Here is a 25,101-nt window from a genome sequence, read left to right on the forward strand (position 1 = left end):
TGGGCTTTTTGTGTTTGTTTTTCACAATTACTTCCAGAATTTTTAATTAAAGAAATGTGCCCCTGGTTTAAAAAGATCAGATAGGACAGGCAGGATCAGTGTGAAAAGCTGAAACCTTCTGTTGTACCCTCCTCCTCTCTCCCCCTTCTTCCAACTGCACCGCACAACCCCAGACGTGGCCACTCAAAAGGAATTCTGCTTGTAGCCTTTCTGGTGGTTACCTAAATGCTTGTGCGAACGGTTCTGTGCTAGCGGACCCCTGACTTTGGGACGAATAGGGAAAGGCATCCCAAGGCACCTCTGCCAGAAAATTGTCATAATTAAACCAATCCGCAGTAACCACGAGGTGAGTGGAGCCCTCTGGAGGGTGCAGCGCCAGGTTAGAACAACCGAAGGTGGCAGCCCTGTGTGTCACTGTTGACCTACTAATCTACAGAGGGCATTTCCTAAGAGACTTCTTACAGAGGTTGAGAATTTATCCCGGCCCTTACTTTCCTCGCCCCGCCTCTCAACAATTCTGGGGATCTAGGCAACGTCAAGGCCCAAAGTTGATTCTTGTTCCAAAAGTCTTGGGTGCTGTCTCATATGAAGACATTGCAGTCCCTCTTCCCTCCTCCCCTTCTGCTTCCCAGTCTCCATCAGCAGCACTTGTCCTTTTATAGGGACAAAGATGAGGCATGCACGTCCTATTCTGTGACTATAGGTGTCTCCCACAGTGTGTCTAGACATTGGCTCTAAAAATTGAAAACAATCAATATGGAGGTAGTCGTGTTAACTGTGCAAGCAAGGCCCATGCCAGGACTGCAGCTCATAACCTCTGATCCAGCATCACAGCCTCTGTGCCAAAGAAGAATGTTATTGGAATGAAGTCTGGGGTTTTCCCATTTTCCTCGCTACCAAGTGCATTTACTATAACCTGATCTTTTGCACCCTCACCATCCTTCCATCTGTCTGGAGCCTCCACGATCCTCCACTTTCTTCCGACCTGGACTGCCTACACAGCTGAGAGCCAACATCATGCCCTCCCAGTTTGGACATGCTACTCTGCTAGATGCCAAGTTTGCTCTTTTTTGGTTTATTCTTTCTCTTTGCAGCAACTTCTTAACTCCTTCAAGGTGCACGGGGGATACGTTGTCTGAATTCTTATGCATCTAAAGTGTCTTTATTCAGCCTTCATACTTGACTAATAGTTCGGCTGGGTATAGAATTCTGGGTTGAAAACAATTTTTCCTCAAAACTGAAGGTGTTGCTCCACAGGCTTTGGCTCCTAGTGGTTCAGAGGGGAAGTCTGATGTCTGGCTGATTCTTTGGCTTTTGTTTTCATTTCACTTTGTATTTTTTTCTACATGGAAGTCTCCAGAAACTTCCCTTTATCCTGGGTGTTCTGGAATATCAGCATGATACTTAGGATTTTAAGGGAAAAAAAATTAATCCTGCTCAGCTCTCAGTGGGCTCCTTCAATCTGGAAACTCCTTCAGCACAGAGACATTCTCTTAATATTTTTCTCCTCTCAATTTTTTTAGTTTCTTCATGGCATTCTAATTAGTCAGTCGCTGAGCCTTCTCAATTGATCCTTTATGTCTTTTATATTTTCCCTCTTATATTTTTAATACTTTCTTTCTGGTTTCTTGAGGAAGAAATTCCATTAAAGTAACACTCCTGGATCTCACCATTCCCTTACTCATTTCTCTCCAGGGGAGGAGAAATGACTGTCCAACTGATGAGTTTAGAGGAAGGACAGAGCTTGTGTGCCTGGGTTCCTTCTTGTTGGGCATCTGCCAACCTGTGGAGAAGATGAGTTATGATCAGTTCCTTCCCTCCAGCAAGGGGCTCCCTGCAGGGGCTCTAAAGTACAGCCTGTGACAGGGTGAGTAAGTCTGACCAGTTCAGGGGTGGAGTGCTAGGAAGTGCTTCGAGGTTTGAAGCTACATGCTCCAGTGCAGCTTTTTTTCAGCAGAGCAACAGACATTTTTATTCTAGCCATCCATCTCCTTTATCCACTTTTCAGTTGGTTTCAAATTCAAGAGGGAAAGATGGGTATTGTTTATGGATCTCCTTAAACTCCACTTGTCTTTTGGGCTGCTTTTTTCTTTTTCTTTTTTCCTTTTATTTATTTTTGAAGCAAACTTGGTATATAACATTGTACAAGTTCCAGATGTACAACATTATAACTTGGCGTCTCTATACATTACAAAGTGATCACCACCAAAAGTCTAGTTACCATCCATCCTACAATTGACCCCCTTTACCCGTTTCACCCACTGCTTCACTCCCTTCCCCTCTGGTAACCATCAACCTGTTCTCTAGGAATTTATTTTTGTATTGCTTTGCTTGTTCATTTTGTTTTTTTAGATTCCACATATGAATGAAATCATACGGCATTTGTCTTTCTCAGTCTGACTTATTTCACTTCGCATAATACCCTTAAGATCTGTGCTGTCACAAATGGCAAGATTTCATTTTTTATGGCTGAGTAGTTTTCCACTGTGTATATATACCACATACTATTTCTCCATTCATCCACTGGTGGTCACTTCAGCTGCTTCTGTATCTTGGCTATTGTAAATAATACTGCAGTGAACATGGGGTGGAGAAACTTTTCAAATTAGTCTTTTAGTATTCTTCAGGTAAATACTCATACATGAAATAGCTGGATCATATGATAGATAGATCTATTCTTAGTTTCCTGAGGAATCTCCATACTGTTTTCCTGGGCTTCTCGTTATGCTTTCTGGGAGGTTTCTTTGGCTTTCTCCTCCAAGTTCTTTCCTACTCTCTAGCTGTCACTTTTTCAAAGCATCCATTCTTATAGTTTATGGATGTTAACATCTTCTGAAATATCTATGAGGAGACTAATTAGGCTTTTAAAAAATTCTCTTCTCATCCCTGTGTTATTGTTTTTTCTTCCTGGGGTCATTTTTTTCCTACAATTTTTGGTCTTTTTCTCTCTTGCTGATGAATTTAATCAAATATATGGTAATTCTTGGACAGTCTCTTCATATTTAAGAATGAAGTCACAAAAAGGTATTTAGGAATGTAGGTTATATGGGTGGGGCTTATGGGCCAGAGAGGTTTGCTTTCTGGTGAGTAGGTAGGACATTGGCTGTTATGTTGGAGACTCTAACTCCAGAAAGCCTGGGAGGTTATGCTAGACTTCGAGGAGTTCTGCTCATGGGGGGAGGGGAGTGGAGTGGATGGGGTTCATTATTCCATCTATGGGTTTTTAAGTTGGTCCCAGTTTTCAGGCCTATGCTTCTCTCCAGTGATGCTCCAATTGAGCATCTTGGTTGCCACTTTAGCTATTATCCCATCTGCTTTTTCCTTCCCCATCCCCCCATCTGCTTTTACTCTCCTAGACTGTGACTTCTTCATCCTTCTTTATCAGTTACAATTTCTTCATTTACTTCCCACTTCCCAGAAATTTGTTGGGCTCTCTCATTTCTTTGACCATTCTCCTTATGGTTGATTTAAACCATTTTTTATCCCATTGCTATAATTTTAATGAGGTTTTGGGAGGAAGATGTGAAATGCTGTATGTCTTGTCCACAGCCTTGGATCTGTTTGCACTCAAATGTCTGGAAGGGGATGAGGACCGTGGGGTGGAGGGTGGGGTGGGGTGGGGGGTAACTTCCCCATCTTCCAATGACACTTCTGCACTGCTCAATTTACTTGTGTTTGGGCAAGTCTTGTTTTACAGCAGGAAGAAAGAACACTAGAAAGATTTGATGATAGCGACTTGCTGTCTCTCTTCAGTGTGTGATGTTGAAAGCTTCTTCCAAAAACAGGTCCATGACACAGGTCCTGTTTTCTCTTTTGTCTCAGATCTTTCCTAAAGGGTCTCTTCTGTTTCATTCTTTGATTCTTAATGGCTGCTCCTTCAAGGTTGCTGTCAAGATTCCATTTCTAGCCTTCCCTACCTCCCCTCTCACATTCTCATGGCCTCTGTGGCTTTTCATATCACCAAACTGGCCAGCACGGTTGGCATCAACCCTTTGCCCCTCGCCGTTCACTTAATCCCCTCTCATTTTTATTCTGTGGCGTCCAGTGAGTAAATACTTGCTCATTTGACATGACTACTTAAAAAAAAATAGATATGACTCCTAAGGACAGCAGTACCCTTTTGGTATTCAGCCTCATGGAAATCATTTTTAGCTTGCCAGATAACTTCTCTCAAAAAATCTTCGATAGGCTCATAATTGCTTCAGTGCTAAAATCGTACTTAGCAGATTCTTTACGTGGCCCTTAAATCTCTAATTTTGAGCATTTTAAGCCATTGGTCTTCAGAGGCTATTTTCTAGACTTAGGATTTAAGAAACTTCTACATATTAGCCTTCTATACCAAAGAGACAGTAGTCTGAAGGTTTAAAAAAAAAAAAGCTCTAGAAGAAGGTAATACATGCATTGAGCAGGCTAGGACAACTCTATATTTATCTATCCAACTTACTGTCAGAGCATAATAATGAAGCATAACATTCATTAGGGTCTTACCATATGTCAAACCACACTAAGCACTTTATACTCACTACTTATTAACCCACCCAAGCCCTTCATATTCACTGTCTTATATAAGCCACACAAACATATAAAATATATCATATTTTTATCCCCATTTCACAGATGAGGACATTGAGATACCTAGAAGCTGAGGATCTTGCCCTAGGTCTCACAGGCAGTGTGGCTGAGGCAGGATGTAACCCAAACATGACTGGCAGCAAGTCTACACCTCAAATCACTCTACCAGCGTTTGCCATACTGGGGTTTGCCACTCTACCTTCCCCAGGGGTTCATGTTCTCTGGGTTCAGTGAGTTTTATGAAAGTTTCTACATGTAGCATTGGCATATCTAATTATAGTCTACAAAGAATTATTTGCCAGTTAGAAAGACTTCTCCTAAGGAGAACGAAATTTTGGTTTCTTAAGTCAGCTTTGCTGAAAATGGCGCCCAAGCTACCCCAGGGTATCTTTGTAAGACTTCTTTACAGGGCATCTCTTCCTATCAGAACAAGGGCAATCCACCTAACCTTGCCTTAGAAGTTCAGTTTAGAATTTATTTTAGGTCCTTATATGCTATGTTTTAACTAAATTACTTAATTAAACGTGGGCATTCAAAGAAGTGTTAGTACTTCACTTTTTTAGTTGAGTGTATGCCACAAAGCGACTCATATAATTCTGGTCTTTTATCAGTTTTCCTGAGGGAAACACACATTAAAAACATATTTAATTTTCAGATGTTGGCTTAAAGCCAAGTACATTTATTAACAATTAAATCCTTTTGACAGGTCCACATCTCTAAGAAAAGAGTTACTGAAAATCAAATCAACTTCTGTCTTTCAAACATACAAGCTCTGGAACGAGGAAAACAAGGGACATCTATTAACCACCTGTGCAGTTGATTTGCGTACTGTCTTGAGCACTGTCATTCTTCAAAAACAGTGACTGCTGTTTTTGGAATTTAAAATCAGACCCGCCACAGGGTGGGCTTAGCTAGGAAATATAAGGTGTGGAATTTATATTTGTGGAATTCAAGAACATTACCGTTGACTAGCCATATATATAATAATTCTTATTGACTAACGAGGCCAGTCTAAAAACATTTTCTATGAATAATAGAACTTTACATGGAACTGTAACAATTTTGTTAAAAATTATTCTCTGCTTTGGGACTTTGATTCTGGTTAATTTTTGATTCATATGCTCTATAAAGATCTATAGTGTCAAGCACATACTATGTTTAGGTACAAGACATGGGTGAGGTTGGCAGAACTGATCTACCTTTTCAAAATGCATTTAATTCTACAAACTAAGGAGACCAATTAGAAAGCAAATACCTATGAAGTGAGATTTGTGCCTCATAAGGATACTCCACATTATTTAAAGGAGGGTTTAGACGAATAGGAGGTTAAAGCAATCTGGCTCTGTAATTCAGTTTGATTTTATCATTTTCTATCGATATTCCTTACTTTTTGAGAATGTGATTTCCTTTTAATCATGCCCAGTTCTCTTGGTTCAGAACCATTAATAATTATTTATCTTAAGGGGCATCTTGGAAGTTTTTATTAGGCCCAAGATTACTCGCCTGTAATAAGTCTGTGCTTATGTCTTGGACAATATCCATTTCTGTTGGACTTTGGACATGTTTCCTATAGACAGAAGTATCTTCTTTGTCCCAGTGCCCCAGTGGGCCAAGCTCAGGGGCAGGCCCCAGTGCTCCATGGCACTGGCCTTGAGTGGCCCTGGTTTGGGCAGCACGTGGAACTAGAAACTCTGAATCCCTTGACCCTCCAAACTTCTCCCATATATAATACGGGAAGCCAAGTTAAGTCTGAATTTCAGATGATTTCAGCTAGCAAGTCAATTCAATTTGTTTGCTAATTCCAGCCACCCTCTTAGACCTTAGTCTCTTCATAGTCAAAATATGGACAGTAATGGTACCTGCCTTTTAGTCCTGCTTAAAACCCAGTGTATACATTTTATTTGATGGGGAAATCCTCTTTGGGTAACCTGTCTAAAGTCATGCTCAGGTATTAGAGCCAATATTCTGATTGTAGAGCCCCAGCCTCCGTACTGCCTCAGTCAAGAGGCCTTCACTAGCTAAGAACCCCTAATGAATAAAGTAGCCAATAATAATGTAAACATTATGTTAAAAATATAAATTTCAACACAGTTGCCATATGCTAATTTTTTGTTAGTATACATCAGAAAGCCTAATATCTACATCAGCCCTTATATGTATATTTAAGGCTGAAAATAAAATTCGGGGAAGTAAACATTTCTTACAATTTTCCTACTCTATTTAAGGCATTAATTCAAACACATTGTAGAACATCTGAACTTTGAAATCTATCACTCTTTCAAAGGGGACTCCAGAGGAATTAAGAATGCGTAAGAGCGGAACTTAAATATTTCATTTCTCCCGCATTGCTCAGTGCCTTCCTGTTGTTTCCCAGCGACATCCAAATCTCTCTGCACGGCATTCGAGGCTGAGATCTGGCAGATTCCAATTTGCAGCCTCAGCCCCTATTAAGTCTCAGTTATGAACTCCACCCTAGAGCCCTCGTCATTCCTCAACTTTGATGTTCTTTCTGCTCCAGTATCTTTCTTGGCCTTGCAGTTTCTTCATCCTGGAAAGAATTTTCCCTATCTCAATCATGGGAAATCTTTATCTCCAGCTCCAACACCCAGTTCTGTTGGGACACAACCTTTCTCTCCTCAGCTCCAACACCCAGTTCTGTTGGGACACAACCTTTCTCTCCTCAGCTCCAACACCCAGTTCTGTTGGGACACAACCTTTCTCTCCTCAGCTCCAACACCCAGTTCTGTTGGGACACAACTTTCTCTCCTCAGCTCCAACACCCAGTTCTGTTGGGACACAACCTTTCTCTCCTCAGCTCCAACACCCAGTTCTGTTGGGACACAACCTTTCTCTCCTCAGCTCCAACACCCAGTTCTGTTGGGACACAACCTTTCTCTCCTCAGCTCCAACACCCAGTTCTGTTGGGACACAACCTTTCTCTCCTCAGCTCCAACACCCAGTTCTGTTGGGACACAACCTTTCTCTCCTCAGCTCCAACACCCAGTTCTGTTGGGACACAACCTTTCTCTCCTCAGCTCCAACACCCAGTTCTGTTGGGACACAACCTTTCTCTCCTCAGCTCCAACACCCAGTTCTGTTGGGACACAACTTTCTCTCCTCAGCTCCAACACCCAGTTCTGTTGGGACACAACCTTTCTCTCCTCAGCTCCAACACCCAGTTCTGTTGGGACACAACTTTCTCTCCTCGGCTGACTGGCCCTGTGGCTGGTTTCTCTGTTAATACCCGCAGCCTGGAGCTGGCCTGGCGATTGTGTCTCACTCGTCCCCTGACGGACACGTCAAAAGTTTCTCGTGGTCAGGAGCCTCTTTGTCTTATGCTTTCCCACCTACGGCTTTATTGCCCCAAACCGTGCCTTTCCCAGGGCAAGGCTTTAATTATCTGTCGACCTAGATTTAGTCCCGTGGTGCGCAGGACTCTCAGACTGGCAGCACGCCATTAGTTGGAACTTTCTGAATCCACCCAGTAAGGCCAAGTTGCTTCAGGAACGCTCACAGTGACTAGCTGTTATGTTTTGGCTTTTAAAAGAATGGTCCCCCTGTTGTTAAAAAGTCCTACAAATTCGTTGTAGGGTGCTTGTGAAAGAACGACCCACCTCAAGGGGGGCCGTCCGGGTGGCTCAGTCGGTTAAGCGTCTGCCTTGGGCTCAGGTCATGATCTCAGGGTCCTGGTATCGAGCCCCGCATTGGGCTCCCTTACTAACCCTCTCCCACTCCCCCTGCCTGTGTTCCCGCTCTCACTATCTCTCTCTCAAAAAAATAAATAAAATCTTAAAAAAAAAAAAAAAACCCTACACCAAGGGAAAAAGGTCATCATTAAACTGCCTTCCAAGGGCAACTGCTGCTTTTTGTAAAATACGGAAACACTGTGTTTTCCTCAGAAATGCTCAACAGAGACCCCATGGAAGGTCCACGAGCACAGAAGGGTGAGCACTGCCTGGCTTGAGCCCCAAGCCCAGCACGTCACAACTGTGTGACTCTTTAGTCACTGCATCCAGCCCAGTCTGCCCAGTCCGCGGCTTGCCAGCCGAAAAGTAGGAATACTCATGCTGGTTTATATCCTACAGGGTTTCTTGGAAGATCAAATTACAAAACGTTGGATAGGATTTTGTAGACTAGAAAATATTACATGCCTATTAATTAGTGTGTTTAACTGTACCGAAGATGAGTCTATGGATACCTGGAGCAATCGGACTGAATCCTAAGTAATAGGTCCCACTGGGTTTGTGTCTAGATCTATTGCTAAAGTCACAGATGACCTTCACTTCACTAAAGAGAAAGGAATGAACTTTTATTGAGCACCATTGCATGTCAGGTTCTGTGCTATTTGCCTTATTCTTGTCTTCCCACAGCACCACGGAATACCCTTTACACAGGAGAAAAACGGAATTTCGGTGAGCAAAGCTGCTGGTATTGCAAGATTAAAACTAAGGTGGGTCTGATTTTAAATTCCATATTCTTTGTATTTTCGCTACAGTAAGAGAACTTCGGGGGAAAGAGTTTTTGTGGAATTCTTATCATGCACCTTTCCAGTGACTGGAGGGCAGTATTTGGTTGGATCACAGATTATTTTGATTCTCTTAGAAAAGACTCTCTTAGAAAAGGCCAAAGAAGCTGTGACTATTTCAACAAGTTGTGATTACTTGTGACTATTTCTAAAGAGTAGACTAATGTTAAAGCCATTTTCAAGCTTATGAAAGGGTACAAATGGTGGATATCTACCAAGTAACTTTGTCTTGTAATTTGTATATCTTAAAAAATCATTGAGAAGTTTTCATGGCATGGCATCTTTAGACTTAAAGAGAACTGTTGAGAGAAACTGGAATTTCTTTCTGGATAGAATGCTGGTTTTGAAGAAGGTAGATTTATCTTTTTAGACCTTAACAATCTGATTTGGAGGTGGAAAATTAGACTCAATCAAGGATGAATTTTCAAGTATACATGAAGGAAAAAAGCTATTACAAATTCTGAGGCTGTGATTAAAATAAAAAGATGTAACAGCACAGAGGATCTGAAATGATATTACAGTACAGAGACACATGAGGGTGCTCTAACCAGCTGCTATAATAAATGAATTAAACTGTTCAAATATTAGGGGAAAATGAAGGTCCATTGTGAATGGCAGTATTGAATTCGCTTTGTAGTGTCGACTAAACATAATCTCGGAATCGATGTTTTTTTCTTTTAAATAAAACGGTCCCCCGACCCGCATTTTAAAAAGTAGAGGATGTTCGTATTGGACAATCTGGGAAACACTGAAAAGCACGAAGAAGAAAATAAGAAGGAATGGACAGTGCTCTCCGCTGTGGGAGGCTGGGGCTTTCTAGAGCCAGGTCAGTTGGAGGCTTAGCTCAGGAGGCCTGCCTTCAAACACAAGCCCAGCCTGTTCTCATTTTGATTCCACAGACCTTCTGCTGGTAAGAAGGGGGAGCAGAGACTGGGGGTCTAATGACCGCAAGAAGAGAATTAGAGACGCATGTTTATCTCAATACATTTACTCTCATTAAAGTTCATATTCACTGACATCATGCATCTCCTTGAAAAAGTCTGCCCACCCACCATTAATTAAAGCCACATTTTAAAAAGTCAGTGTGTGCACTTTTATTCCAATCAAAAGTAGCCTCCTAAATTTTGCAGACTAGGCAGGAGAATATCTGAGGCCTGACGGCCGCTCACCTCTACACAGTGAAGAACCATGTGATTTGTATTAAAAGTCATGTTAAATCAGGGCCTTCAATATGATAGCTAAGCTCTATTGTCTTGAAGAGGTGAAACATTCAAAACCTAATGGCCTATTAAGCAAAAGTAACATTTCTTTTGATAAATCGACATTCTTTTGGTTACAATGTAGGACCACATGCCTTTACCTTTACAAATAGTCTCCTAGATCTAACTACACACCCTGCTTGAATAATTAAGCAGCACGCTCCTATCAAAGACACCACACTTTATAACTTATACATGTGGTATCAATGTCAAAACAAAGGTCAATGTAAATTTCTTTTAATCTAAACCATTGCACAAACAGTAATTACCAATAGTTGTAGGATTACACAACCATAGTCTATATTCTTGGCAGTAGTCACTGTAGGTTCATAAATTCATGAAAATAAGGAATGTTGATTTTTAAAGTTCAAGAAAGGTACTATTTGTAAACAGCTCAGGTCACACTCATTTTATCCCACGTGTTAAGCAAGACTTTCCTTCCAATTTCCTTTCAATGAGATTTGTTCTTTCCATGAGCCTAGTAAAAGGGTTTTCATCCAAACAGATCTGCATTCTTTTCAATTCTTTTTTCTATTAAAGCCCTCCTGGGGGCCTTTCAATTTTATGCTGATCTTTCTTTATATATTAATGTCAAGCACATTTGTGTTTCGTGTTGATAAAAGAGAAATTATGGTTATCTCTTCTCATTGGCAATTCGATTATTCTAGAATGGTTCTGACCAAATATTTGATTAGCCAGTTAATGTTTTTTTACACAAAGAGATAATGTGCGGCATCCAGATTCTCTAGTTATTCTGGTCCTGTCACCATGCAGAAAGAAATGGCACATCAACACATCTGAATACTAGCTCTGAAATGGTTTAATCCTGGGCCAAAGCACCCCCGGGCCAGGAGCTGAACCTGAGTGCTAGTACTGACTTTTCTACTGACTCTCCCCGTGACCTTGAGCACCTTAGGGCCTGTTGCTTCATCCAACAAATGGGGGCGAGGAGGTGAATAATGACTGGGTACCCACAGCCCAGGAAGTTAGTCAGGACTAGTGGATAAGGGGCCAGAGCACCCCTCTGGGACATGTCTTCCCTTAGTCCACTTACTCATCCAGTCCCAGAAACCACAAGGTGGGGCTTTTATGCGTGAGAGTTGGGTCGGGTTCTAAAAAGAGCATCTCTAAATCTAAAAGTCAACAAGCCGTGCCTGGTGGGTTGCTTTCCTGATGAGTTTGAGAGAAGACGCTCGGGTCCTGATCCCCTCAGATACAAGCATTCAGTGTCCCATTGGTACGTGGGATGAAGCCCTACCCTCACCCACAGATGATATCTTCTGTCTAGATGATACAGTATCCAGAGGGACCATAAAACACTTGACTCTACACAATGCCAAAAGCAGTGGGTGGACTCCAGCTCAGCTGTGGGAAGGAAGGTGGAGTGCGGGTGGAGACATATCAACCCAGTCCATGGTATTCTTTAGAATCGAAAGACTGTGGGGTGGGGGGGTGGGGGAGGGGTGGGGGGGTGGGCTGGGCACTGGGCAGTTGGGGCTGTATAGCATTTTATCCGCTCTAGGAAAGCTTAAGATAAGCTTGGCTTAAGTGATTGACCAAGCCATGCAGTCTATAAAACGAGCGCCACAGCCGTTCATACCTTCCTGCCGGCTCTGTTGTTGTGAAGGTTCATCAGGGCTCTGGCGTCCTTTCCCTTCCTTTCCTTGGCATCCACAAAGGCTCGGGCAAACTTGATCCCGTAGTCAATGTTATCACTGCAGCCACCCCAGTCGAAATTGCCCTTGCTGTCCTTGGCGGTCCCCTTCTTCTTTGGATCACAGGAACAGGATTTTAGTTCTCCTTGGCTACAGGCCCTGGTGATGGCAAACACAACTCCAGCTGAGGAGACGGCGTAAACAAAGGCAGATTCCCGACTACCTGCAACAGAAATGCTTTTCTTAAACGGGGTCTGGAATTGCTGGTTGTGAACAGCGTTCACTCTGCGGCTGTGGCCCACCCGCTCCGCCTCTGGCGTACTTCGCCACGGGGCAGGAAGGTTCTGGTGTTCCTGAAGGGTTCTCTTCTAGAGCCAGGGCTCGCTTTTGAATAGGAATTGTGTCCATGTCATAAAAGATTTTGTCAGATTAGGCATCTGTGTGACAACCATCCTTCACGTCAGCTAAGCGTATAAAGGAAAACGGAGCAAAAGCCTGTCTCGCCCCCCTTCTGGCTTCAGTTTGCCTCCTGTCCTGGAGGAGCGGAGCGCGGCCTCGGAGGCCTTCCTTCCGTCTGTGACGGAGTCTGTCACGCCACAACACCGTTTGGGATTCGTGCTACGGCAGCTCTCCTTGAAAGCCCCTTCCAAGCTTGCAGGCCTCAGGGAGGACACCTGTCACATAAACAGCCGAGACCCAAAGCCTGAATTCAAAGACCCCCTAGAGCGGCGCCTGGGGGGCTCAGTTTAAGCGTCTGCCTTCGGCTCATGTCATGATCCCAGGGTCCTGGGATCGAGCCCCACATCGGGCTCCCTGCTCTGCGGGAAGCCTGCTTCTCCCTCACCCACTCCCCCTGCTTGTGTTCCCTCTCTCGCTATGTCCCTCTCTGTCAAATAAATAAAATCTTTAAAAAACAAAAAACAAAGACCCCCAGGGGCTGAGGCCGGGAGGAGAACTCAGGCAGTAACCAGCTCTGTGCCTTCAGCCCGGGGAGCTCTGGCTCAGCATCAACTTTCACAAGTAATTGAGAGATTGTTGAAGGCAATATGCAATATCCTTGAGTTACATACTACGTCTGACTATTAAGGTGAATTTACTTTCTTCTGGAACACCTGCACTAATCACTGGTATTGGGTAAAAGACAGTGAAAAGCTTTTCTTTGGTTTTTCTGGAAGGAAACAAATTTACCGCCTATAATTAGACTTGGGCAAGAACCCTTTGGGGTGCTTTCTTAGAATTGTTCTTTATTAGAGCACAAGCTACTTTCCCTTACAGGCTGAAAGGTACATATTTCAGTGCAATAACTACATTAAATTATTTTAATAATCTGTAGTAACTCATAACACGGTGTTGCGGTATAGTGACAGATATAAGGCTCTTTAGGGTCCGTGTGCACCTCATTTTTCAAGTGGAGCTGTATTTCATTGTTATTAGCATGCCCTTTTATTAATGGGTGCCGCGGCAAATATATTAACAATCAAAATAGAAGCTCAACAGCCTAATGCCAATGCAAGGCAGAAAATGGAGGGCCATTCAGTGATTCAATATGTCAAGACGAGTGTGACTTTTTGAACCACACAGCTGGGAGAACAAACCACCTTCTCGCCTTGAAGCCCGGCATGTTTCCGTTTGTCATTCAGTGCTAGGATTTATTATATGTCCCTTGCAATATTTGCTCTGCTAGTCTCATTATTAAAAATCAGGAAAACATATCTACACCATATTAAATGGCACTTACCTCAGCCTTCAAAAAATATCTCCCCTGAAACCTCTAACCATCAAAAAAGGAATCCATCATGCCCTGTATTTAGGTAAAATCAATTATATGAATATTTGCCATAGGTAGCAGGTAGCACTCTCCAGGGAGAAATGGGATGGTCATAGAGCTCTTTTAAAGAGTCCCAGGTCATATTACAAGGATCATAGATTTTCTAAGTGAATTGAGATGTTTTGTAAAAGAGGGGAGAGGGGGAGGATGGGTTAGCCTGGTGATGGGTATTGAGGAGGGCACGTTCTGCATGGAGCACTGGATGTTATGCACAAACAATGCAGTCAAATGCTCTACCACTGAGCTATACCCCCTATGCACAAACAATGAATCATGGAACACTACATCTAAAACTAATGATGTAATGTATGGGGATTAACATAACAATAAAAAATTTTTAAAAAGGTGATTAATAGATACTAATGTAGCTTAACCTCAGGTAGTGGCTTTCAGATAAATAAAATTTTTATTACACCCATTTTATAGTTTAGGAAAATGCCTTGTCCGTAGTTACCCCTTGATCTGCTAACGCCTGGTATTGTATTTGGAGTGTAAGTGCCTACATTTGGAGATGCCACGGAGGGGAGAGATTCCAAAGGCTTACTGTATTTAGCACTAGTCTTATTTCTTAAGGAGACAGAAGAGCAATTTTATGAGGTGGTCTTTTAGGGGAAAGGTATGGAAGATGTGGATAATACAATGCCAGTGACCAGACAGTATTTTGAAAGCAGTAGAGGAGTAAATTGCCTAGGTGAATTCATCCTGGCATAACTTGCAAACAGTTATATTGATTTGTTGGCTGAAAGAAGGAAGAAAAGTCACTGAAAATGTACTGTGCTTCTGAAGTAATTTCCAAAGCAAAAATATCACCTTTCTAAATATTTGTCATTTATTATTCAAACACATTACTAAATACCTAGGTGTCTATATATTTAAATACAAAACTTAGCACACTGACTGACTTTTCATTTTACCTCCAGATGTTTTGGTATCATGTAGATACGGCCTTAAGATGTTTTCAGTTAAGTGTCTTAGATGAATCACTAAAATGCTATGTGTGAAATAGTAGCACATTTCAAGAGCTGGCTTTGTAACAAAACAAATTTTGATCTTGGGCCTCTTAGAAAAACGGATTCTTTTTAAAGCCATCACAATATGAAACAAAATCCAAATCTAAACGGTGGTACTTAACTTCCTGATGTGGTTGAAGTTTCACTAATTTGGGGGTTGAGAGGGACACCTGGGTGGTTCAGTCAGTTGAGCGTCTGCCTTCGGCTCAGGTCACGATCCCAGGGTCCTGGGATCGAGTCTTACACTGGGCACTTGCTCAGCGGGGAGCCTGCTTCTCCCTCTGCCTACCGCTCCCCCTGCTTGTGCATGTTCTCTCTCTCTCCCTGACAAATAAATAAATAAAATATTAAAAAAAATAATTTGGGGGTTGAGATAAGTCAAGAAATGTCTATCAAGTGCATAGGCATCATTTTTTCTGGGGCAGGGGATGGTTACCTGGGAGGGCAAAACACTAGAAGCTCCACATTCTGGAAAGTTATGGGTCATTCAGCTCTCTCTTTAAATGCTTGCTTTTTTTTTTTTTTTTCTTTTGATACATTTACAAGGATGAGACCTACTCACCTTTTTGTTTTTTAAGGCTTATTCTAGAATTCTGGAGGTGTATTCTTGCAGGAATGTTTTTGGGTTTATTAGTTTGGTCTTTTAAGTCTCTCTGCCTATGGCTGGTGACAGTCTGTGGAATGAATGAATTGCAAATGTTTCCAGAAATTGTATTGTCTTTCTCTAGCTCTCTGAAGCAAAAGAGGCAAGTAAATGTTCTCTTTTTCTCTACGACCATGGGATATGTTAGTAACTCTTATGTTCTCCGCATCAGTGGTGTTGGCCTTTGCCTTTCCTATTCATCTATAAGGACATTTAGGTTTCCAAAAGAGAGTCCTTCACAACTTGAGATGTGAATTTCCCTCCAAGCAATTAATTGTAAAAATCTTTGGATAGCTTCATTGGAATTTCTTGATTATTTCCAGGATAAACTACGTTAGGCCAAATGCAGCCCTCCCATAACCAACACAGAATCATCCCCGACAGTCACAGGAGTTTATATAAATGTCCAGGAAGAAATTTGGCCTTCTGTGAAGAATGGAAAGAAATCGTGTAGCATGAGTGTTTTAAGTTTTGAGTACTTTGGCAAAGCATTCAGCTTCATCTGAAAGAACTCTGAAGGAAGTACAGCTTAGACTCTCTTATTTACCTGAGGCCGGACACTAAGTCAAACGACCACCGCTTCCTCCTGTTCTAACCTCTTTCCTCTCAGCAACCCTACAGCCAAGATGAAAGGATTTTACAGTTGAATCCCCAGCTTTGCTGGACATGCTATCTTTAGGTTCTGTGGACAAAACTGCTTCCTCTGATTGGTGATCTAAAGGTTTTTATTCAAAACGGAGACATCTGAACGGATTTTTGCAGACAGAATTTGGAGGTGAACATTTTGTAAATGAGAAGGATATTTAATTTGTAACGATTGAAAAATGATTGTGAGTACTTTGGAAAGGAAAGTCCTCATACAGCCTCAAACACTGAGAGCCTGTCCATAACATGCCCAAAGATCACTGGTGTTAGATATTTGTAAACTGTCTCTGACAAGGTCCAGCACTTTAATTGATTCACTGGTGAGCTAATCTAGGTGAAGTCTTAAAATTCCATGTAGCTGAAATTTACTATTAACCTTTCAAAAATTTGCGATGTCATATTGAAACTCCAAAAGGAATGCACGAGGATATAGTTCTTAAACTAGAGAATAAAATTGCAGAATATCGCAGTAAATTAACTTTAGGGATACACTGAGTGAGAGTACTACGCCCTTGGGGGATTTTAGAGACATTCAGTTATGCATTTGGCCTCATAAAACCCTAGGGCTGTGATGATTACATGATAGAAACACCCTCTGTTAAGCATTACCAAGTGTACAGCCGGGACGATTTTCTTAGGAATGGGGGGGGCGGTGGGCAAAAACAAGTGTAGTTTCCTCTTTCTGGGATTCACACATAAACTGTTGTGTTTTCAGTCGGATTTCCCGATAGCAAATGGGCCGTGCTGCTTCTTGAAGAATGCTAGCAGTGCCAGGTTAAGGGATGGGTATTTTTGACAATGAAATCTGATTTTCAGTTAATTTGCTCTGATTGTATACCAGCTTCTTCCTGTATTCAGAACTTTTAAGAAATTCATTATGTAATTAGATAGTGTTTAATGCTCCTTCTAAGTAAAACAGAAACAAAACAAACATGTATGTTTGAAAATTATATATTCATGGTTCTCACACAAATCCTCCATAAATATTATTCTTCCTAAAATGTGCCCGAAAAACAACAGGTGCTCACTACAAGTTCATCCATTCATTCAACTCTTCAATGAGTGAATGGTGCCTGCCCCAGAAGGCATCACGTGAGTGCAGGGAAGAGAGGCTAGTTCCTACCTTGCAGAATTTACAATCTACTGGAGAAAAAAATGTTGAATTTAGACACAGAGTGACCCAAAGCTGAGTAGCTGAATGGGAGGTGAAAGGTGCTGAGCAGAGATTTGTCTCTGCTTCTTAATAAACACACAGTTTGTTTTGTTTTGTTTTGTTTTTTTGAAATACTTTTTGGTCAGTAAAAGATTTGAGTATTCCACCCTGATCTGCCCAAATCCTCTGGAAGGTTCAAGTCCCAGAAAGAAAAAAAAAAAATCAAGAGAGCCATGTGACTGCTTCCTCCTTTCTCCTGAAGACAAAATCTGATCCTGGCAAGGTTGTGACAGGACACAGACAGACAGAGCAAAGAGCAAAGAGACACTTCATCCTAAACTACGCCTGGCCTCCTTCAAAACTCGAGGCGAGTTCCTTGGTTTGTCTAGTCGTCATCTGCAAAACAGGGACAATGCCATGCGACAGAGGAGCTTCTGACTTATAAAATGCAAGAAAGGGTGAGCAGGGTCTTCGAAGACCCAGTCAGGGGACAGCCCCGCGGAGCTCCACGAGGGCAGGGGACTTACTTCGGAGCAGGACCCTGCCAAAGAGGCTGTGATCCCGGTCTAGCGTGTTGCAATTCCAGCGGTGCTGGCGGAACTGGTGCTGGCACTCTGCTGTCCACTCGGCCACTCCCAGGCCAATGGCCCGCATCACGTCCGGGTGCCGGTGGCACAGCTGCCGCTGGCGGCTCACCAGGCCTGGCACGTTGTCACACATCACCCTGGAGGAGCCGCCTGTAGCTCTCATGTACCTGAAAGGGACCAACACGGACGTGAAAACACCACGGACGGCCGGGGCTGGTGCCGTGTTGCCCGGGAAACTAAAGAGCTCGGAGCGTGGTTCAAATAGCAATTCCTTATCCTTTGGGGGATACTGGAACGCAAGAAGCAGCCCAGCAGGCAGGGGAATGATCTGGGAGAAGCCACCCCAAAGGGAGCAATGACTGTGTGTCTCGGACAGGAAGCCAGGGCCACCACCTGATGATGCTCCAGCCGGGGTGGAAGAGTCAAGGTCAGGAGTAAGGGAGAGGGGCAATGGGTTTGGGGAAGAAGGCTTCACAGACTTTTCCCCCCCAAGAAAGCTCTGATCTCCATGACACAGTCTGTCTGGGCTTCGCTTTGGGGGAAGTCAACCTTTAGAAGCTGCCTGCTCCCATTTATTTGGCCCAATGTTTAAGTGTCTTTAGAAACTGTCTCTATCTGTCTAATCAACACCTGCTGGTGGTATCTGATGTTACACCATCCTCACAGACATGCCCTTCTTTCCTTACCAAAGAATCCTTTAAATATTTCCATTTTTCCAGCTCTCTTTGGCTTTTATAGAGAACCTTTGGAAAAAAAATTCTTTCTATTGTTATTAAGGACACTAAATGTTTGGAAGAATCAAACCGTGTTATAGCTCCATAAAGTACTTTTGAAAAGAAACTTTAACAAAAAATTACATCATCATCTCTACCCAGATGTTCTCTATTAGTTGTGAAATGTTTAGAAAGGTACCTTTTATATAACCCAAGCTGCCATAGGTGTCTTTTGAAGCGATCAAACAAGGAGAATGTCTTTTTCTTGTATTTTCATTATTTTATATGATCATAAAATCGTTACAGCTGTGACTTCCAAAAAATATATTTAAGTGACAGCTGAGAGACAATGTGACAAAAAGCCTGGACAATAAATAATGTTTATACACCCATGGAAACAGAAATAGTCATTTTATTGAAAAATGGTCACTCTGATAAATCAGTCTTTGATCCTGTGTCTGCAGTGTCAAGGCTAAACGCCTTCCTGTTCAAAGCGGCTTAGGAAGGAATTGAACCCTTCTTCCCATCAACGCTTTGCCTTGCTCCTTTGAAGAGCTCCAGGGTCTTCCTGATATTCCCTGCTCTAGCCTTTAATTTGGCTGAGACTCCTTACTTTTGCCAGATCCTTTTATTAAAAAAAAAAAAAAAAACCAGCCCACGATAACTGGTCTTTCTGAATCAGTATTTTAGTATCTGTTCCGAAACTTGCAGGTTCAAGGACATTACAGAGCTTACAACTCCACCTCTTTTCAAGATCAGAAGGAAGGGAGATGGAGTGGGGAGAGAATCTCCCTTTGGAACTTTTAACCACGCTAAGACCTGTTACATTTCAACATTCTGCCACTCCTTCACTGTGCAAAATAAATCTCAGACCAGCATACAAAGGACAGCAAAGTTACTCTTTGGGGGGACTGTGATTTTGAACAGGGTAGCATCTTCGAGCCCCCTGGGGCTGGATCTTCCTGTTAAGGTGGTAATCTCTACCTGGAGGCAGCAAGAGGTCCTTCCGTCCCACGGGGTGAAGCATTAGGAATGTGGAAGGACGAGAAATAATGCAAAATCATACGCTTTGCGTTGTGCAGCTCTCGACTGCCAGAATTGGCCCGTCGGTTTATCTTGAGGGAGTTTTGTGTGGGGTATTTAGGTGGGGGAAGAGGGTTGTAGTTTTCAAGGTGAATTTTCACACACACACACACACACACACACACACGCACGCACGCCTGTGCTACAGAGCTAGAGACCCGGCTAGCGTGTCTCTCAACGGGATAAGAAATTGGCTGATTTTGCTGTCGCTCATCTGGATCCAAATCAACCAAACATCCGAGCTCTCATTTGAGGGAGACTGGGGGGTTTTTTGGAGTTGTCAAAGCTGGAATGGTCTTCTGTGCAAAAGCAAAGGGGCTGAGGCTGAGGCGGCAGGAGAGGACAGCTGCTGGGGGTTCCGACAGGAATTTCGATTGCCGTGGCCGCGGAGGAGCGCCCCTGGGAAAGGTCTATGTGGCTAGTGCGTTCCCCACTCCCATCTCCAAAATCCCCCTGCTCCCGCGAGCGTGGACTTACCACCATGAAGAGCTGACCTCAGGGGTGAGCCAGGTCAAGAGCAGAGGGAGCCAGAGCCAGATTCCACCGAGAGGGGCGTTCATATTAACCCCCTTGCGTCCGCATCAGGTCAGACTCCGTGTGCGGGCGCCATGCGTGCCCCGAGCAGAAGCGCTCAGCGCCGGGAGCGCCTCGTCACGGCCGCCGGCGCCTCGCCGCGCCCCCGCCCCCCGCTCGCGTCTGCGGCGAGTGGCGAGACTCGCTGATAAAGTTTCAAACCACCAGCGGGGCGAGCGATAAAGGCCAGCCCTGGCCGCCTCGCCCACAGCCCAATTCCCCAGGCGCGGCGAGCGCGGGCAGCCCGAGAGCTCTGCGCGCCTCCTGCGCGCCCCTGTCCGTTCAGCTCCCCGCCTGCCGGGAGCAGCCGAGGGAGGGGGTGCGGCGCCGGGTGGGGCGGGGGGCGCGGGTTTTATACAAGGGTGGATGAAATGATGGCAAGAGCTGTCTGGCGATGAGGTGAGGCGGGGACGGAGGAACACCCGCGGAGGTAGTAGGCACCTTTCGGGAAGCTCCCGGTCAGAGAGCATCAGTGGGGCTCCTGCCACAGGACCCGTGTGGCGGAAAGACGAGGCTACCCTCCGGCAAACAGAAGTCTCCGAGCGTGCAATGTGGGGAAAATGAAGGAGAGGATGAGGAGATTACTGTGTACAGGATGCAAGAATCCAGAGATGATTTTCAACTCATTGCTCCGCTTCTCTCCCAACGCCAAGAGGAAGAGCGAGTGGAGATTTGGGGCTGCCGAGGCGAAGCCGGGCAAGGTTGGGGAGGGAGGGGCCAGGCCTCAGGGAAATGAAGACCTGTGGCCTTGATTCCTTGGAGCTGGGCTTATATACAGAGCTCGCAGGGTGGGGAGCCGGGAGTCCATGACCCTCCGGACCTCACCCAGGCACCCTCAGCCAAAGTGTCTGGGGAAGATGCGGTTTTTACGCACCCTCAGCTCCTCCCCGGCGCTGTGGAGCGCAAAAGATCACAGAGGGAGGAACCGAGGCAGCGGGGAGCTGCCGGGGGTCTGTGCTCCAACACGGGTCACGCCTTTGCGCCTCGCGGGGGTAAAAGGACCCTGGGTCCTGGTTCTGGCCCCCCCCTCCCCCCCCCCGCACAGAGCCAAGAGAGGCTCAGGCTCACGGGTGGAGCATCTTAAGCAGCAACTGGCTTGCAGCCCCGCCGTTTATCACCGGAAAGGAAGGAAGACCAGGAACTCGTGGCGGCCGTGAACTGTTCCATTGCTCTTTTCCTGGGGTGGAGGGACCCGCCGCCCGCCAGGGGAGCGTGCCTTGGGGAATGGGGAATGTGTGTGCGTGTTGAGGGTGGGGGTGGGCGCCGCATTGTTCGCACGGTGAGGAGGGGTGGCTGTCCAGATAGAAAGGACAGGCTCTTCCCCCACCCACTCCCAGGGCCTGGACTAGCCGGAGCATCAGCCCTTGCTGGGCGCGAGCGCGGTGAGAGGCTGGACGGGGCCAAGCTCAGAAACGCCAAAAACCTGAAAGATGCTGTCATCGCCACCCCCATCCCCCCCGCCGATCCCTGGCAGGTCCAGCCCCTCCCAGGCTGACCCAGATACATCCCTGTTTGGGTCCGGAAAGGGAGGGGAGGGAAACAAGCACCGCGCCACCCACGACTCGGGAAGAGCAGGGCTGTGCGCCAGGGCCGCTCCATATCGCTGGGCCGCGACCCAAGGGAAGTTCTGGTCGGTCTGTGCCGGTCGGGAGGGAGGGGTGAGGAGGGCGCGGGGCAGGAGTGGGTGGGGGTTGCTTTTCTGCTCACAGTGTGTGCACACGCTGGTGGCGGCGTGGGAGGCGGGGTGAGCGATGTGATAGGCACCGAACAGCAAGAAATAATCTCATTTACCTCTTTGCTTATGCACATAAACCTCTTTCCTGGATGAAAGATAGGAAGAATAAGCTACGGTTTACTTCCACTCTACTTTGTCCAGTCTCTTGCAGTAAATCCAGACACTTGGGACATGTGGAAGAAATGAGTGGCCCCAGAGGAACCGTAAGTTGCCAAAATTTCACTTCTACCAGCAAATAATGTAGGGGTGTGTATGTGTATGTTGGGAAAGGTAGGCAGCTGTATGCTTCTCTTATGGACTAGGAGACCTGAAACTACCTAAAAAACTCCTCAACTCCAAGTTCCACCCACCTCAGCACCTCCTGTCCTCACAGCTAACGGGAGTTAGAAATACAAGGAGTGTGACCATCAGCTTAGAGGCCCTTCCTCTCCGCCCAGGGAATTATTGAGTGGCCAGGACATCTGCCCTTCAGTTGTTGGTGAGGCCAATGGAATGACCTAAACCTGAAACAGACCTTCTGGAAAAAGAACGGACCATCCCCAAAGCTAATTAAATCCACTCCAAAGGACTTCATCCTGGGGCAGAAGTACCACATGACTTGCAGAGAAGAAATCAGCCTTGGTAAAAGGCAAAAAGCTGAAAAGTTCAAGAGAAGCTAAATCCAGATGTGAAAATAGGCCCACCCAAACACCCCTTCCTGACCTGTCTAGAGGCAGTCTGGACCAGATGACTTTTCTCTTCCAGATCTGTGATTACATTTCCCTTTATTCTCCACCCCTATTCACTTATTAGCCATTATGAGCCCTGTACAACTCCTCTTCCTGCGAACAGGTCTGACTTTCCTCCCTCCTCATCTGTACCTGTTCTTCAGATGAACCCTTCACTTTGAAGATAGTATGTTCACTACTAGAAGAAGTTGGGAAATGCTCAAGAAAATTCAGAGAAAGGGAAGTTATTACAATCCTCACTTCTCTTGCAATAAAAACTACCACCCTAAAGAAGAGTTAATAAATAATGAAGTAAATTGCATATGACTTCAGCTATGCTATAGCAGATGATGAGGTAAGGAAAGGCAGGGTTCAGAGTGCCATTAGGCCTATAGATGTCTGATTTTTTTTTTTTTTAATTTAGTGAGAAATCTCAGAATTGACTGTAAAACTCATTTACAGTATACAGAACCTGATTCCCTTTCTGGAGATTAATGTTAGTTTGCTTATAACTTCAGTATAGCATCGTAGCCAAGTGAGTCAGTCTATTTTCTTACTTAGATCCATTGTTTGTCTAATCTCCCAGGGCAGAGAGAGAACTAATTTACTACCAAACCATCTCCACCCTTTAAAAATGGAGAGTTACTTCTTCAACCAAATAGTCATTTGTCTTTCAGTCTGAACTGGCTTCTTCCTAAGGCAGTGAGTCCTAATTTAGCTACTCACTAACCAATGATTCAAAGGTCTAGTATCTCCAACTTAGATTCAGTGACCTTAAGTGAAAACATTTTGTATTAACAGGATGGGTCAAAATAGGAAAGAAAAATATATCTTTTTATTTTCTAAATCTATGAGTATCATATACATTACAATATAGGTTATATATCAAATAACAACAGTATAATTATAATTTTTTTACTTGCTAAGTTTATCCAACTTAGAGTATCGTATACATAACATAGGTTAATTTTGAAATTTTAAGTTTGTTTTCAATGCCCTTAAAAACATTGCCCCTTTCCCTCTTTAGTCACTCCTAAAATTTTATTAAGTGCACTCTTACCTATTCTTCCTCAAAAATTCCTTAGGAATAGTTAAAAGTATCACTCAAATCTCAGTGTGCATTTAAATGTGTACCAAAGACCTGCTTCTAGCCATGGAAGAGTAATAGGTACCTGACTTGTTCTCCTACTGGGAAGAAACCTCTAAAGCTGCGTGTGACAAATCTTCTCAGGCACTGGGTAATAGGCAGCACACAGCTGTGATCTTTGAGAGAAGGGAAGTACATGAGGTATGCTCCATGACTATCCCATAGTTGTCCTGGTTTTTCTGCTAAAAGGCACCTTTTTTTCCCCTGGGGTGCAAGAAAGTGGAATCCATACAGAGTAGTCTCATTTAAGGAGAACTTGGAGTCTTGGACTATTGAAGCAGCTGAAATTGGCAGGGTAGCATATCTGAAAGTAGGTAGCTGTGAAAAAGGGGGCCCTAAGAGTCTACATGGGGATCCACCATGGTTCCTTGGCCAAGAGCTGAGATGAATATGGACATGATAAGACTGCATGGCCTAGCAGGGATCGCCTGCTACATATCATGCAGTGTTGAGAGACAGAATTTTATCTCAGTGGCGGTGGAGAGACCTCATGAAGCACTTCAAGCATTCACTTTAGATGTTAGAAAGGCCATCCCTTTAGGAAGGGCACACCTTTGTGTAAAAATCATGTTTTAGGTCAAATATTCAAAATTTTGTCTTTCCATATCACATTCTCAAAGAATAAAAACAAACCAGACAAGCCAAGGGAAATTTACAAGAATAAAACCAACACTCATTAAAGGAAGACCATATTGTATAATTTACAGTGTTGAACATACAATAACAAAAATTAATAGGCAAGTGAAAAACCAGAAAAATGTGACTCAGACTCAAGAAAAAGCAGTCAAAAGAAACTGACTCTGAGATGGCCTAGATGTAGGAACTGGTGGGAAAAAAAATGTTTTTTAATAACTTGTAATTATGTTCAAGTATTTAAGGGAAAATATGATCACAATGAACAAGTAGATGGAGAATCTCAGTAGAGAAATGAAAGCCATAAGAAACAAATGAAAATCTAAGGCCAAAAAGTATAATGTCTGAAATGAAAACTTCACTGAATGGGTATAACAATGGAATGGGGTTGGAAGGAGAAAAGGATGATAAACTTAAAGATAGAAGTTATCTCATCTGAAGAACAGAGAGAAAAGATACTGAAAATTAAAGAAATGTAACCTCAGATATATTTGGTACAATGCCAAGTAGTCTAATATATGTGCAAGTGGAATTCCAAAAATAAAGGAGAGAGAAAATGTGAGATTATATATATGTATATGAAAAAACACTGCACCATATTTGTCCAATATAAGAGAACACATTCATTTATAG

General features: G+C 43.9%; 1 protein-coding gene across 1 annotated transcript in view; it reads right to left on the bottom strand.

The window, feature by feature from the left end:
• Positions 1-20,552, bottom strand: part of WNT2 (Wnt family member 2) — a 45,365-nt gene extending 24,813 nt beyond the window's left edge. The window contains exons 1-3 of the mRNA XM_036077136.2: positions 20,151-20,552; positions 17,818-18,044; positions 11,957-12,234 (exon numbers count right to left, since the gene is read on the bottom strand). Of these exons, the coding sequence (XP_035933029.1) occupies positions 11,957-12,234; positions 17,818-18,044; positions 20,151-20,233 (588 nt within the window). The 5' untranslated portion in view covers positions 20,234-20,552. The remainder of the gene's footprint in view (positions 1-11,956; positions 12,235-17,817; positions 18,045-20,150) is intronic.
• Positions 20,553-25,101: the final 4,549 nt, after the last annotated feature.

This window comes from Halichoerus grypus, chromosome 12, assembly GCF_964656455.1.
Source record: "Halichoerus grypus chromosome 12, mHalGry1.hap1.1, whole genome shotgun sequence".
Taxonomy (NCBI): Eukaryota; Metazoa; Chordata; class Mammalia; order Carnivora; family Phocidae; genus Halichoerus; species Halichoerus grypus.